The sequence below is a fragment of the Syngnathoides biaculeatus genome, chromosome 3 (assembly GCF_019802595.1).
Source record: "Syngnathoides biaculeatus isolate LvHL_M chromosome 3, ASM1980259v1, whole genome shotgun sequence".
In the NCBI taxonomy this organism is placed as follows: Eukaryota; Metazoa; Chordata; class Actinopteri; order Syngnathiformes; family Syngnathidae; genus Syngnathoides; species Syngnathoides biaculeatus.
The window spans coordinates 12,338,622-12,352,561 of NC_084642.1; the positions used below are offsets into that span (position 1 = coordinate 12,338,622).

The following is a 13,940-nucleotide window of genomic DNA, read 5'->3' on the forward strand; positions in this document are numbered from 1 at the left end:
AGTCACTTTTGTTTGTCTTTACAAATAAACCTCAAATGCAGAACTCCATCCATCCATATTATTCTAGGAGGAATAATCCTCCCCCAAGTTGTTCTTCAAGGCATCTCCGAGTGGAGACTGAATCAACAATGGCTCTGCTGTGGCTGTTGCTTAGTCGTGAACTCCATTTCTTCTCCACTGTGTCAAGACATATTTGATCAAGAATAACTGCACACATTGGACAGAATTCTCAACGATCAATCATCCGGTTACTTTCCCCATACCTATTTCTGAATGGAAAAACATTAGCTGTAAACGAACCTAATAAATAATCTTCGTGAAGTGGCAATAAAGCACAGCGGTTTGCTTATTTGCCCAGTTTGTGCCTATTGTTAAATATTTGTGTCTGTCTGTGTTTAGGTAAGGTCCGTTGGCAGGACTTCGACCAGGATCTGTATGTTGGAGCTACGGTGGTTCGACCAGGTCAGGATCCATACGCCAGAAACAAGTTCAATCAGGTGGAGAGTGATAAGCTCCGTATGGACAGAGCTGTGCCCGATACCAGACATGACCAGTGCGTATTGTCACTGATGAACACACACACACAGACCCCTTTTTTGATAACATCCATCAACTCCATTTCAATTCTGAACAGTTTTTCACGTGTAACTCGAGTGTGCTGGTCTTTGTGCATGTCTGTTTTGACCCATTTGCTCGACAACCATAAGATCTGACTGAACACACTCTGCTGTCATGGTTGGCCAACTGACATCAGGATTTTGCAGCAAAGCCAAGACACACACTACATTGACCTCTTCTGCCCCACGTGATCTTGAATGAAATCAAATATTATAGGGTGGACTCTTTTCAATTTAATTTTATTCATAAAGAACCGATTAACAACACTGAATTTCTCTAGGCATTTTTCATATCAAGCATATTTAGGACCACTCTATAAATTTAACCAAAGTTACACGTCTGCAGCACTTTGTCAGCAGCGGTTGAGAAAATCAGACATCCTTCTCTTTACTGGATTTTTTTTCAGCTTGATCCATCCATTTTATAGTGCTTATTCTGTTCAAGGTCTCAGATGAGCTTGAGCCTGTCCTTCGTTGATTTTGGGCTAGAAGCCTTTGAAAAACTGTACAGTATTTGTATTGTTTGAAATCTAGCATTTAAAATCTGAATAGTATAATTCAAAATTGAATTTATTGGTTTCCAGCTGAAGTCCAATAACTTTAAAAATGAATGAAAGCAAAGTTATTTGTACGGCGCATTTCATACATAAGGAAACTCAATGTGCCTTACATGATTAAAAGTATTTCAAATAAGAGATAAACCATTTAAAACGGAGGAAAAAAAGTGTAATTATAGCAGGATACGGTTTAAGAAATATAATTTCAAGATGGAATTACTCTTATAAAGCATGAGGAAAAAGAAGACTTTTTAACCTGAATTTAAAAACATTCACACTTGGGGATTATGTCACTTATTTCATTTATGTGCAGCATAACAGCCAAATGCTGCATCACCATGTTTGCTTTTGGACTTTGCGCTCCACTATTAGACCTGAGTCTGTTCTGAATGTAATATTATTTTATCCCTAATGAAAAATCAAATTATATCTTTTTACTTTCAATATGATCATTTCAGATTCTGTTCGGCATTCAATTTCAAATTAGCTGACAGACATACGTGGACTGTAGGAGCAGCAGTCAATGGGGGATGCGCAGATCTCACCCACCGAGGGGAAGAAATCGCACTTGGCATATACTGATACACACAGCCTTGTTTTAAATGAACTTAGAGGACCCTTGTGAGGATAAACGGCTTGGAAAATGGATGGTTTATTATTGTGAATTATTTAGGTGTAGGAATTCAAATATTTTTGAAATTCATAGTCTCTGTTGGCACATATTTCAGCCCATAAACGAGATTTGTTCAATCGAGTTGTACGGGTTATAGGTCATATTAACACATTCACTGCCATTGACGGCTCGAGAAGTCTTGGCATTTTAACGTATGTATAGACTTTTTATAGTCACTATAGACAGACAACCATTCATACTCAGATTTACACATGACAGCGTGGCGTATTCCATATATACCACCATGTGTATGTACAGTATTAAATGGAGCATTAATCTTTTCGTGAGAAAATTGACAACTACTACTCATTCTCGTTCGTAGGTCTTCTCTCTAAGTGCCATTGTCGTCTCAAATTAAATGCACCGATCCTTTTTCTGGCCCCTCCTTCAGTTTGCTCTAAACACAGATGCCACTTGTCCTGCTCAACTTTAAATATGTCTCTTTTTTTCACATTCCTTCTGTTGTCGCATTGGAGACAAAGCCCATTTGATTGGATCACTCTCCTTGAAGTCATCCCATTACAGCAAGAGTATTAGCATCTGTTTTATTGCTTCTCTGCTTTGCTATCCCATTCTACTTTGTTTGTTAACATTCTCCGAGTGATGCTGATCTTGCTTTAATAGCCCATTAGAGAAACGCTATGTGCGCTCTATATTTGCTGCCAACATTCCTCTCTGTTTATCAGAGATTTTATTTTTGCACTTTCAGTCCGGCCACAGAAACGCACTTCGTGAAGTGTTTTCAGAGTGACAGCGGTCATGCCTCACTGATACACTCACCTAACGTGGCCACCTAAAGCCATTAGCCTACTAAAAAGCTCAATGAGTCTCATATTGATTTTGCAGTTATTTGACAGTTTTCCGAGCGTGCAGCTGCTCTTGACCGTGGGAGCGTGAAAAGAGGATGGCAGAGTCTCCTCGGGCCAGAGATTAATTAATATTTTCAACACTCAATCACAAGACGTTATAGGTTTCTTGGAAATGACACCTAAATAGTATTTTTTTTTTTGCCTGTAGGCTGATTGAGAGGATGTTAATTTTACATTGAAGGGGAATTCCGGTGATTTGCATCAACAATGTATCCAATAAGTCATGTAATATGTACCGTATTTTCCGCACTATAAGGGGGACCCAAGAGCCTTTAATTTACTCAAAAGCTGACAGTGCGCCTTATAATCAGTTGCGCCTTATATACGGATAAATATTGAGCCTTTAGCGCAGCCCATCTAATGGATGCATAACGTAACCCCAGCCTCTAATGTAGCATCTATTCTATGCGCCTTATAATCCGGTGTGCCTTATATATGAAAAAAACTTTTAAAATACGTCAGTCATAAAAGGTGCGCCTTATAATGTGGTGTGCCTTACAATGCGGAAAATACGGTACTCTACCTTGACAATGTGAAGTTAAATCTTCTCTCATTTAATAGTGTTTTGAGAAGATTTTTATCGACAATTACGAATTTTCAGGGGCGTAATGGTGTCCCATGTAATCGAACGTTTTGGAACGCCATGCAACACGTCACATCCGCGCACGTAGGTCATCTGACTTGGGAAAATGGAGGTGCACCTGAAAATTCGTAATTTTCTATAAAAAAATCTTCTCAAAACACTTTTAAATGAGAGAGGATTTAACATCACATTATTAAGATAGAGTACATATTGCATGACCTATTGGATACATTGTTAATGTAAACCACCGGAATTCCCCTTTAACATATTGACCATTTTGAAGCCAGCAATGCTGTGACACAAATTGAAAAGGCACAAGGGATTTCTCTCTCTCTCTCTCTCTCTCACACAAACACACACATACACACACACACACACACACACAAATCAATTTACGGCACCTTAACTTCAATGTTGTGCACGCACATCAAAAGCTGTGTGGGGTATATGGCAAAATTTTAATTGGATGTTTGTAGTGGTAGGGTCAGACGTGATGAGAGGTGTTTGCTAATGAGGTCAAGGTCCTCCTTTTTTTTTTTTTTTCTTGTCTTGTCGCTCTACCTCAGTGTCTCATGTTCGCGACTGCAAATTCAAATGTGTGTTTGGCGAAGTCCAGTCAATTCCAGCTCCAGTAGAGCATAACGGTTGTCTGTCCACCTTTGCTTTAATGCGCACTGAGCTCCCAGTTGTGTCCGACGCCTTTCCCCTTCACATTATGACTTTAAAGGAAGGGGGAATGTTTGCATACATTTATTTGTCTAATTGTATGTACTTTATATGTGTGTGTGTGTGTGTGTGTGTGTGTGTGTGTGTGTGTGTGTGTGTGTGTGTAGATGCAGACATAAGCAATGGAAGTCAGACCTGCCAGCCTCAAGCGTGGTCATCACCTTCCACAATGAAGCCCGCTCCGCTCTGCTACGCACCATTGTCAGGTACAAAAATGCTTTTTGTTAGAGTTCCATGTTAACAAATGTTTGTATCGAAATGTTTTAGCTACTCTTTCCTCTTCTTGCTTTAGCGTCTTGAAGAAAAGTCCAGCTCACTTTGTCAAAGAGATCATCTTGGTTGACGACTACAGTGATAATCGTAAGTATAACTTCCTAGCACAATGCACACAAATTATGGGCATAACAATGTTTATTGATTAATTGGTTCTGGGTTTACAAATGGAATTCATTACCTTGATTACTAGAGCCGGAGATAGGGGTTATCTGCTGGAGACAAAACCCAGAGTCTCCCCCCCCCAAAATAAAGCACGCTCAAAATGCAGCGTATACATAGTAAAAGTTTTCACTTGTGGAGGCAGCAATTCAAAACAAATTACACTTTTCTATTAGTGTACACTGAGTGGCACTTATCTGAAGCTAACAATAATAGCTAACACTCACCCACGCCAACACTGGAGAACCGCTTACTTTTTGGCTTCAACCCACAGTTGGACTGTGGCCATTGCTTGAAAATGGTCCATCTTTCCCCCCAGCCTCGCTGCTAAGTAATGGGCGGAGAAACTTGGTGTGCTCAGAGATGCATTTTATTACAATTTCATGTATATATATGTTGCCAGCCTATCGCAGGGCACATCAAAACAAACAGCCACACTCACAATCACACCTAGAGGCAATTTAGAGTGTCCAATTATTGTTGCATTGTGATTTGTGGGAACAAACTGGAGTGCCCGGAGAAAACCCACGTAGACACGGAGAGAACCTGCAAATTTCACACAGACCGAACCGGGATTGAACCAGGGACCTCAGAACTGTGAGGCCAACACTTTCCAGCTGAGCCACCATGCCACCACATTGAAACAAGTTTCAAACATAAAGAGCGTCTCCTATCCCATTGATTGAATATTTCTTAGATTTAACAATCGAAAACCTAATCAATTTTCCACATAACTGCTCTATTTATTTATTTTTTTGCCAAATGCCCATCCTGACACAAAATCTGGGGGGCTCTGATTCCACTGTGTGAGAATTTTATTTTATTTATTTATTTTTTTTTTGCAGCGGAGGATGGAGCGTTGCTGGGCAAAATTGAGAAAGTCCGTGTTCTGCGAAACGACCGCAGAGAAGGTAATTAAAGGAAGAAAAGAAAATTTTCATTTTTTTTTTTTTTATCTCAAGGCAAACCTCTTAGTGCTGTTCTTGCTTTGACATGGACCACCAGCCTAAAGCTCAGGATTGAGACGTTCTGTTTTAGAGAAGTGTTGTGCATGAGGTTTTTGTAATTAAATTTTCTTTTAGGACTGATGCGCTCGAGGGTTCGTGGTGCAGATGCTGCCACGGCGCCAGTCCTCACCTTCTTAGACTCCCACTGTGAATGTAATGACCACTGGCTTGAGCCGCTCCTGGAGAGAGTAGCCGAGGTGCGTGCGTCAAAATCGCTCATAGATCATTATTTGCACATGCCTTTTTGTCCTGTGTACAACAGCTAGTCCACACCGAATCAAAGGAAACTGGGTGCTTAGTCTTTGAATCACTAGGGAGAATCCTTGTTTAAGTACCCTTGACCAAAGTTACTGAGCCCCCAATTCCTTCTCATACAGTGCCACTGATGTGTGAATATTTGTCCTTAACATTTTCTTGTTAAGGACTTGAGCTGTCCCAGTCAGGGACGCAATTTGAAAATCTGCTAGAAACCCCAAAATGTTATAGAAATGACCATCAGGTCTTATTGTGCGTGTGTATTTTTGATTGGTTCCACTGTATCTATGATCAAAAGACTCTTCTATTTGGTACATTTACACTTCAAGGTTGGTAGGTTGGTTGGTTTCTTTTTTTAATCTGGTGTTTGCAACATAATTTAAGATCTAATTTTGGATATAGTTACGACATTTTTTAAAATTTGAGAATACCTTGTAATTGTTTTTGATAAACATGTACATGATCATGTATCCAACTGAACGGCAGCAATTTTAGGATCAGGATCACAGCTTTTCCGTCGCAGCAAGCGGATGCGTGTGGGAGGGACAGTCCCCAAGTATTCACACGTGCAGTTGTTTGTCACCGACTGTAATGTGATTACGATGGTCCCGTTCAGTCCCCTTTGGCTCCGTCGCTCGGTGTGCAGCGGGCATAAACAAGAAGACAATAATATTCGGTTTTGATTAACACTATCAGAGAGGTATTAATTTCACAATTTTTATTATTGTGATTGAATTATTGAGTGTATTGGGTATGGAGAATGTCTGCACAAAAGTGCTCTGTTTTAAGAGTATAAACCGAATTTCACCATTGAGTGTCTAAAGTTGTTTTTCATTTATATTCTATAAAGACGAAGACATTTTCAAGTGCTGTTTAAGTGATGATACACATTTCTTGTCAATTGAATGGGTGAAAATCCTATCTTTTGGCCTACTTTCAGGCAGCTGTCTTCACTTTTAAGAAAAATACACTCGTTGCCACCAAACGCCCTCAAAATGTCACTTCCACACTGGAATAATTTCAGGGTGGAAGTGTTTTTATTCTCTCGCTGCCTTTCAGTATTTTAAAAATACGCAGCATCACACTGCTGCCAATTGCTTCATCATGCAGAGTGTGCTTATTTATATCGGAAGAAAATATATCTCTCCTTTTTCTCACTAAGAGGTCCGATGTCAAGCACTCATCCATGGAGCCAGCTGGCTAGCACTTAGTGTCATGTTGATCATGTAGTTCTTTAACACTATTTGCGGCCTATACAAGAGGAAACTGCTTCAGATATTGTTTGATATCAAGATTAAAGTGTGCCATTTGCTTCTTTAATATAGCATAATAGTTGGTTTATAGTGTGGTGCAAGTTATTTTATGTACGAAATCTTTTCAAATTGGCATAAAAACAAAAACGTTAGCGTTAATAAAATATAAATGAACTCAACTTCATTATAAATAATTGGCTATTTTGAAGGGAGACCATTAGGAAAAGACATCACAAAACTGTTCCATATGGAAATAAATCTTCATCAGAAGTGAATTCACATGTTTTAACAATTTTGTGAAATATTTCTATACTACAGAGATCGTTTTGTCTTCCAAGTTGGAATGGAGGCTACTTAAAAGCAATTTTCTATCCATGATTTACCAACTGGCCTTATTTATTTTAGTTTGACTCCATTTTTATAACAGTTTATTTATTGGTATGATTTCTTTTAAATCAATTTTAAATGGTAGAACATATTGAGGAAAGTGGCTTTTCCATGTAGTGTAGATACTGCAGCACTTGTTTTAACAATCTAACATGAAACACAATAGAACATATCATGTATGCTGTTTGCTGTTGACTTTGTTAGCTGTTTCAAGATTACAAATGAGCTGCAATTGAATGAACTGCCCCTCTTTGATGCAACAAAGTATTTTTATTTGTTGTTTCAAGACAATGATTTCAATTCCACACAAAACGATTTCTTCTGGTACGTATTTTACTCTCTGTCCACTTGTGTAACCATTTAAATTTTTGTGGAATGTGCATTTATTAGGTAGCGGATTGGTGAGAAATAGGTTCCTCAAATTCATCCTGTTTACCCAATAAACAGACTTAGTGTACGATGTACATATTAATGATGGCTGAATCCGTCATAAGTTTTTCTGTATGAATGATATCATCCATGTGAACAGAAAGTTGCAATTATGTTTCCTCTCTCCCCTTTTCCAGGATAAGACCAGAGTAGTTTCTCCCATAATTGATGTCATCAACATGGACAACTTCCAGTATGTAGGAGCTTCGGCTGATCTCAAAGGAGGTACAGTGCACAGTTTTAGGGGGGGCGAGTGAGCGTGAGCTCAAGCTAATGTGATGCTTTCGATCTCAAGTATTTTCTGGTAGGGATGCATGATAACTGCCCACCCCCCCCCATTGATATCGATAACATCCTGCTTCTCCAAGCCAATACTAATAACTGATATATAATGTAAAGTAGGAGCGGGCATCCCTTACTTATATACAGTATATTGTATATGATCAATCTCGTCAGAGAGGGACTTTTTAGTTAAATAACATATACCATATTTTCCGCACTATAAGGCGCACCTAAGACCCTTTAATTCTCTCAAAAGCTGACAGTGTGCCTTATAATCATCCTTATATATGGATCAATATTGAGCCTTTAGCGAAGCACATCTCATGGATGCTTAACGTAACCCCAGCATCTACTGTAGCGTCTATTCTATGCGCCTTATAATGTGGTGCGCCTTATAGATGAAATAACTTTTAAAATAGACCAGTCATTGAAGGTCCAGCGTATAATGCGGTGCGCCTTATAGTGAGGAAAATACGGTAATTAAAATCAAAATGGTACTATCCTAATGTAATATGATCATTCATCATCTGTAAATAACATATAATGTAATATAAAAACAAAACTGCCTTTTTAGTTTCACTTTACACAAGTACAATCGAATTGAGATGAGATGTCTAAATGTAATCTGTTAGTGCAATCCATACTATTGTATAAACTAAAAAAAAAAGTCCCTTCTCAAACTTGAATAATACAGGCCATCATTCAAGGTAATGATTATTTAAAGATGTGAATTTATGGCTATTGAAATAATGGTGCTGATCGTGGAAGCTGACAAATGTGTGTGGTGGATACGTGCTCACACAGTTCCCTGCTAAAATGAAGCAGGGACTTTTTATGTTTTTATATTAATTTCATTTGTATATTTTTTTCCGACTGAACTGAAGATGTAAAATAAGATGCAAATGAGCAGCGTTTGCAGGGCTTAGCTGTACCTTTGCTGTTGCCAGCCTGAGATATTAAAGTTAGCCCGCTGCTTCATGGGCCACCAGGCCTTGCCGCGAGTCTCATTGTTACGAACTCAAAGCCACTGGATGGTCGGAATTTCACCAAGTGCTGGTGATCATGAGCTAATTTACTGTAGAGATAGTTTATGGTGTCATAGGTGAAAAATTCTGATCATGAAATCTATGACCCTAAGGAGCCAATGCAAAAATCTGGCGAGTGGGGACCAGTGCGCAGCCGGATGATATCTTATCTATCTATATCTGATATCTTTTTTTGTCATCAGACCAATGAATGTGAGGTCATTTTCACGCAATATAGAGCCAATTTATCAGTTTGATGGTTCTCGTGCATCCCTATCCGCCAGCATTTTCTAGTATTGCTGTATAATGCTCTGAAGTGTTGTTAGGCGCACACATTTTTTCAAATTTCTGTTCTCTCGACTAATCAAACATAAGAACGGGAAGGTTGTGCTTTCTCACGAAGACCTTGACAAAACGATATACAGTGGTGCCATGAGATAACAGTTTTCTGAGTTGTGACTTTGTGAGATACAAGCTGTTGTTTGGACGTTTTTGACTTGACTTGTGAGCATAAATTTGAGTCATGAACGCAGTATGATGGCAGTGAATTAAGTCAACAACCCTTCACAAGAAGTAGCAGTTTGGCAGATGCTGAAAAATTCTTCAGAAAACGGGCCTCAAGCTGTTTATTTCCATTCCCAGTTGAACTTTACTGTCAAACTAAACTCAACGAAGACAATTACATGTTGTGTATTTAAAGCAACCAAAAATAAACTTCTATCTCAAGGCACCACTGTACACTCAAACTCCAACTTAAGTATTGCAATATGCCTGTGTAGGTTTTGACTGGAATTTGGTGTTTAAATGGGATTACATGACTCTTGACCAGAGACGAGCAAGACAAGGCAACCCTATCGCCCCCATAAAGTGAGACACACACACATGCACACACACACACACAACACAAAACAACTCGCCAACAAAAAACTTATGTAGTGTATACCATTGAATACCAACTACTAAGGTGTACTTTTTTCTCTGACCCACCCCCACACAGGACTCCCATGATAGCAGGAGGTCTGTTTGTCATGGATAAGGAATACTTTGAGCTTTTGGGGAAATATGACATGATGATGGATGTTTGGGGTGGAGAAAACCTGGGTGAGTGCAGCTAATGCAAATGTCAGTAATATAGAGTATAAGTGCGGCATCAAATCAATAGACTAATGACTCTTGTTAAAACCTTTTGTCTGGTTTATAGGACCATTTTTTTTTACAAGTGCATTACATACAATCTAGCCAAAGGTATTGGTACATCTGACCATTAATACCTACAGGAACGTGTAAACATCATATTGGGTTGGTCCCTGCTTTTGTAGCTGTAAAAGATTTTATTCTTTTGGGAACTTTCTATTGTTTGGAGTTTAGCCTGTTTCAACCTCTGTGTTGTACAGTAGTTCATCCCAACACATAATGCCATAACGGTATTTCTCTAATTTTGTTCAAATTAATGACTCGAGCAGGCAGCTGTCGGACAGATGCATTCTCCTTTGATGGGATTTTTGATTAAAGAGGAATTCCACTGGTTTGCATTAATAATGTATCCGATAGGTCATGTCAAATGGTCATCAATTAGGAATTTTCAGGAGCGCTGCCTTTTTCTTGAGTCACATGACCTAGGTGCGCGGATGTGACGTGTTACGTGCCGCAACAAAGGCTCGGTTACACGGGACACCATTTATGCCCAGTGCTGATTTCTCGGGTTTATCCTCATCTGATGAAGAAATAGCAGTACTGCTTGATCGGGGAGATGGAGGAATACTTCCATACACAACCGTGAGCGGCACAGCTCCGGGGATTGGGGGAGCTGTGAGCTCGCTCCCCGAGCCGTGCAAGTGAGCCCCGGGGCTCCGCCGCTCAGTTGATCGGAAGACAGAGGAACCGCTCATGGCTGTGTATGGAAGTATTCCTCCGTCTTCCCGATCAACCAAGCGGCCGAGCCGCTCATGGCTGTGCCCCTCACTGATGTATACAAAAATATTCCTCCGTCTTCCCGATCAACCGAGCAGCAGAGCCACTCACGGCTGTGTATGGAAGAATTCCTCCATCTTCCCGATCAACCGATACTGCTATTTCTTCAAAAGATAAGGATAAATCCAAGAAATCAACACTGGGCATAATAATGTCCCATGTAATCGAGCGTTTGGAACCCCACGTAACATCCGCGCATGTAGGTCATGTGACTCGCGAAAATGGCAGCGCTGCTTAAAATTCGTGATTGTCGCTAATCTTCTCAAAACACTATTAAATGAGAGAGAATTTAACATCACATTGTCAAAATAGAGTACATATTACATGACCTATTGGATACACTGTTCATGCAAAGCACTGGATTCCTCCTTTAAGCAAGATTGCTTATTTGTTTTATCACATGTATAGAGGGTTGCTCATGTAATCAATGTTTTTTTTTTTTTTTTTTTGGGGGGGGGGCACCTGTGTTGTGTTTCAGAGATCTCATTTCGTGTGTGGCAGTGTGGCGGTAGTCTGGAAATCATCCCGTGCAGCCGAGTCGGTCATGTCTTCAGGAAACAGCATCCGTACACCTTCCCTGGTGGCAGTGGCACTGTCTTTGCAAGGTGGTGCACAGACACACGCTCGCACACACACGACCTCAAACTCCCAATTACAGCGTCTCGCTTTAATGACCTTCATTATGACTTTTTAGGCAATCAGCGTCGTAGCATTGGGGAGTAATTTTATTAGTCGTTAAAGTTTGGCTGCTGGAGACTAACATTCAATTCCACTCTTAATATCCAACAGTAACATATTCACACACCCTACATTAGTTAGTCATTAACATTTGTACATCTCATTAGATGAACGCAATGAATTCTGCAGGCGGTGCACCGCTCCTGTATTACATAGTTCAAGATGTGCGAAGTGACACGTTTATTATCCGTTCAGTGGGTCGGAAACTGTGGGACTACAAGTTGGTGCATGTTGCCCGAGCTGGAGACCTGATTCTTACATTCTGTATTGTGAATGTCAACACCTCCAGAAGACCGTACGTGTTCCAGGACCTAATTGTCTACATTCCTGCTGTGTAAACAAGTGTAAACAAAATCTTACCACTGCTTTACTCAAATATAAAAACTTATAGTCTGTGCTAAGGGTGTTGGGTGGCACTACGGAACCATGTCATTCAGACTATATTCAAGCATTTTAAGTGTTATGCGTTTAAAACAAATTAACCTATGTTAATAATCATTCCTGCCCCAAGATAGCTGTGGAAGGCTCCAGCACTCCCGCAACCCTCGTGAGGATAAGGGGCTTAGAAAATGGATGAATGGATAATAATCAAAATTCGAAAATAGACTTGAAGTATGTATTGAATAAAACCGTGAGCTTTGGTGAGTCTGATTAAGCTATGTTATTTACAGTATACACATATACTGTATGTTCACACTATGTCTCTGGCAGGCACCGCATCCCTGTTTGCCCCAAATGATTTGCGCCATGTGACTTTGGTCTTTTTTTTTTCCCCTCGTTCTTCTTCTTCTCCGTAATGAAGCCTTGCTTCGTTCTCTGACAGTCCATCACAGTATCTGTCATGGCAGCTGTTCACCAAGGATGCCAGTATGTTCCTTCCCGTCTTATCATGTTCTGACGGGGTCTCTCATGTTTGTCATTTTTTTTTGTTGAGGCTTTCTAGAGGTGAAAAGCTTTGGAGCACATTTATTGCTGGCAGACTTGAAAGAAGGTTCCCTTGGCCCTCCTTGAAGCGGCTCCAATGTTGGTGCCAGCGTTACGTGGCACATGTATAACACCACTTCAAAAGTGTTTATTGAATAGTAAAAGATCCTGTGATTAATAGACATACTACATAGTGGGTTTTTTTCTAACTCGCTCCTTCCCTCCCTCCCTCTGTAAGTCTGTGACACCCCCAGTCACTCTTAGTACACAAATCAAACAAAGACTGTGAGATACAGGGAAATCCAATTCTTCCCATCACACAGACGACTCCGTCCAAGTTGCGTTGAAGCCTTTTCCGTGCTGTCAGTTTGAGTTGCGTGCACTCCTTTTCACCAGGGCCGACTCGGTTTCTCATCGGCACCGTGACTGGCATGGAAAACCTTTTAACTATTTAAACGTCTCACCGGTCATCCACAACAGCAAAGGCCCGTCACATTTGCTCTCCCCGTGCCCCCGCATTATCTCACAACCATCTCAATATGGCCACGGTGGCCTGCAACGGGGCTGTCATTTTCATTGGGAACATACTGTGAATGTAGCGTCTTCTTCTGATTCTTTTTGAGTAAGAGTGGTAAGAAATAAAATGTAAAAAAAAAAAAAACTGCTAAAGTCATGCCAAGGTTAATCTTGTGATACTTATGCAATTCGCCAAGGTTTCATGCAACAACTGATTTGTGTGATATCATAAATGCCGGGTGGGAAAAGTGTCTCAAAATAGCTACGACAAAGCAAATAATTAATCCTTTGAGGCTCTTTGAATTGAGTTTGCGTGTTCGGCTGCTGTCTTGTATGGCGTCATGCATGATGGCGTATTGAATTCTGAAGTTTAGGCTCTTTGGTTAGAGTTCAGTAGTTTGCACTCTACTCTTGTAGTAGTAGTTAATTTTTTAATCTTAATTTTTAACTCATTGGAGTATCCTTGATGGTATTTCCAGCTGCTGCTGAACATCACTCGATGAGTCATGCAGCAGCACAACATGCCAGATAAAGATGCAAACATTTTAAGGATGGTCATGAAAAATGTGTGTATTAGTTGTCCCAATATGCACAGCAGCTGCTTATCACTGATGAAAGGGCTAGACACGCTGTTCATTTCTGGCAGTGGGCACCCGAGGGAGCCACGAGACTGTCCCAGCTGATGACATTATG

General features: G+C 40.2%; 1 protein-coding gene across 2 annotated transcripts in view; it reads left to right on the forward strand.

Moving 5' to 3' along the window:
* galnt2 (UDP-N-acetyl-alpha-D-galactosamine:polypeptide N-acetylgalactosaminyltransferase 2) overlaps positions 1-13,940 on the forward strand; it is a 60,532-nt gene that overhangs the window by 34,301 nt on the left and 12,291 nt on the right. For both annotated transcript variants that reach the window (XM_061814351.1, XM_061814352.1), the window contains exons 3-11: positions 400-553; positions 4,133-4,231; positions 4,318-4,385; positions 5,306-5,371; positions 5,543-5,664; positions 7,929-8,016; positions 9,878-9,965; positions 10,096-10,199; positions 11,548-11,674. In XM_061814351.1, the coding sequence (XP_061670335.1) occupies positions 400-553; positions 4,133-4,231; positions 4,318-4,385; positions 5,306-5,371; positions 5,543-5,664; positions 7,929-8,016; positions 9,878-9,965; positions 10,096-10,199; positions 11,548-11,674 (916 nt within the window). The remainder of the gene's footprint in view (positions 1-399; positions 554-4,132; positions 4,232-4,317; positions 4,386-5,305; positions 5,372-5,542; positions 5,665-7,928; positions 8,017-9,877; positions 9,966-10,095; positions 10,200-11,547; positions 11,675-13,940) is intronic.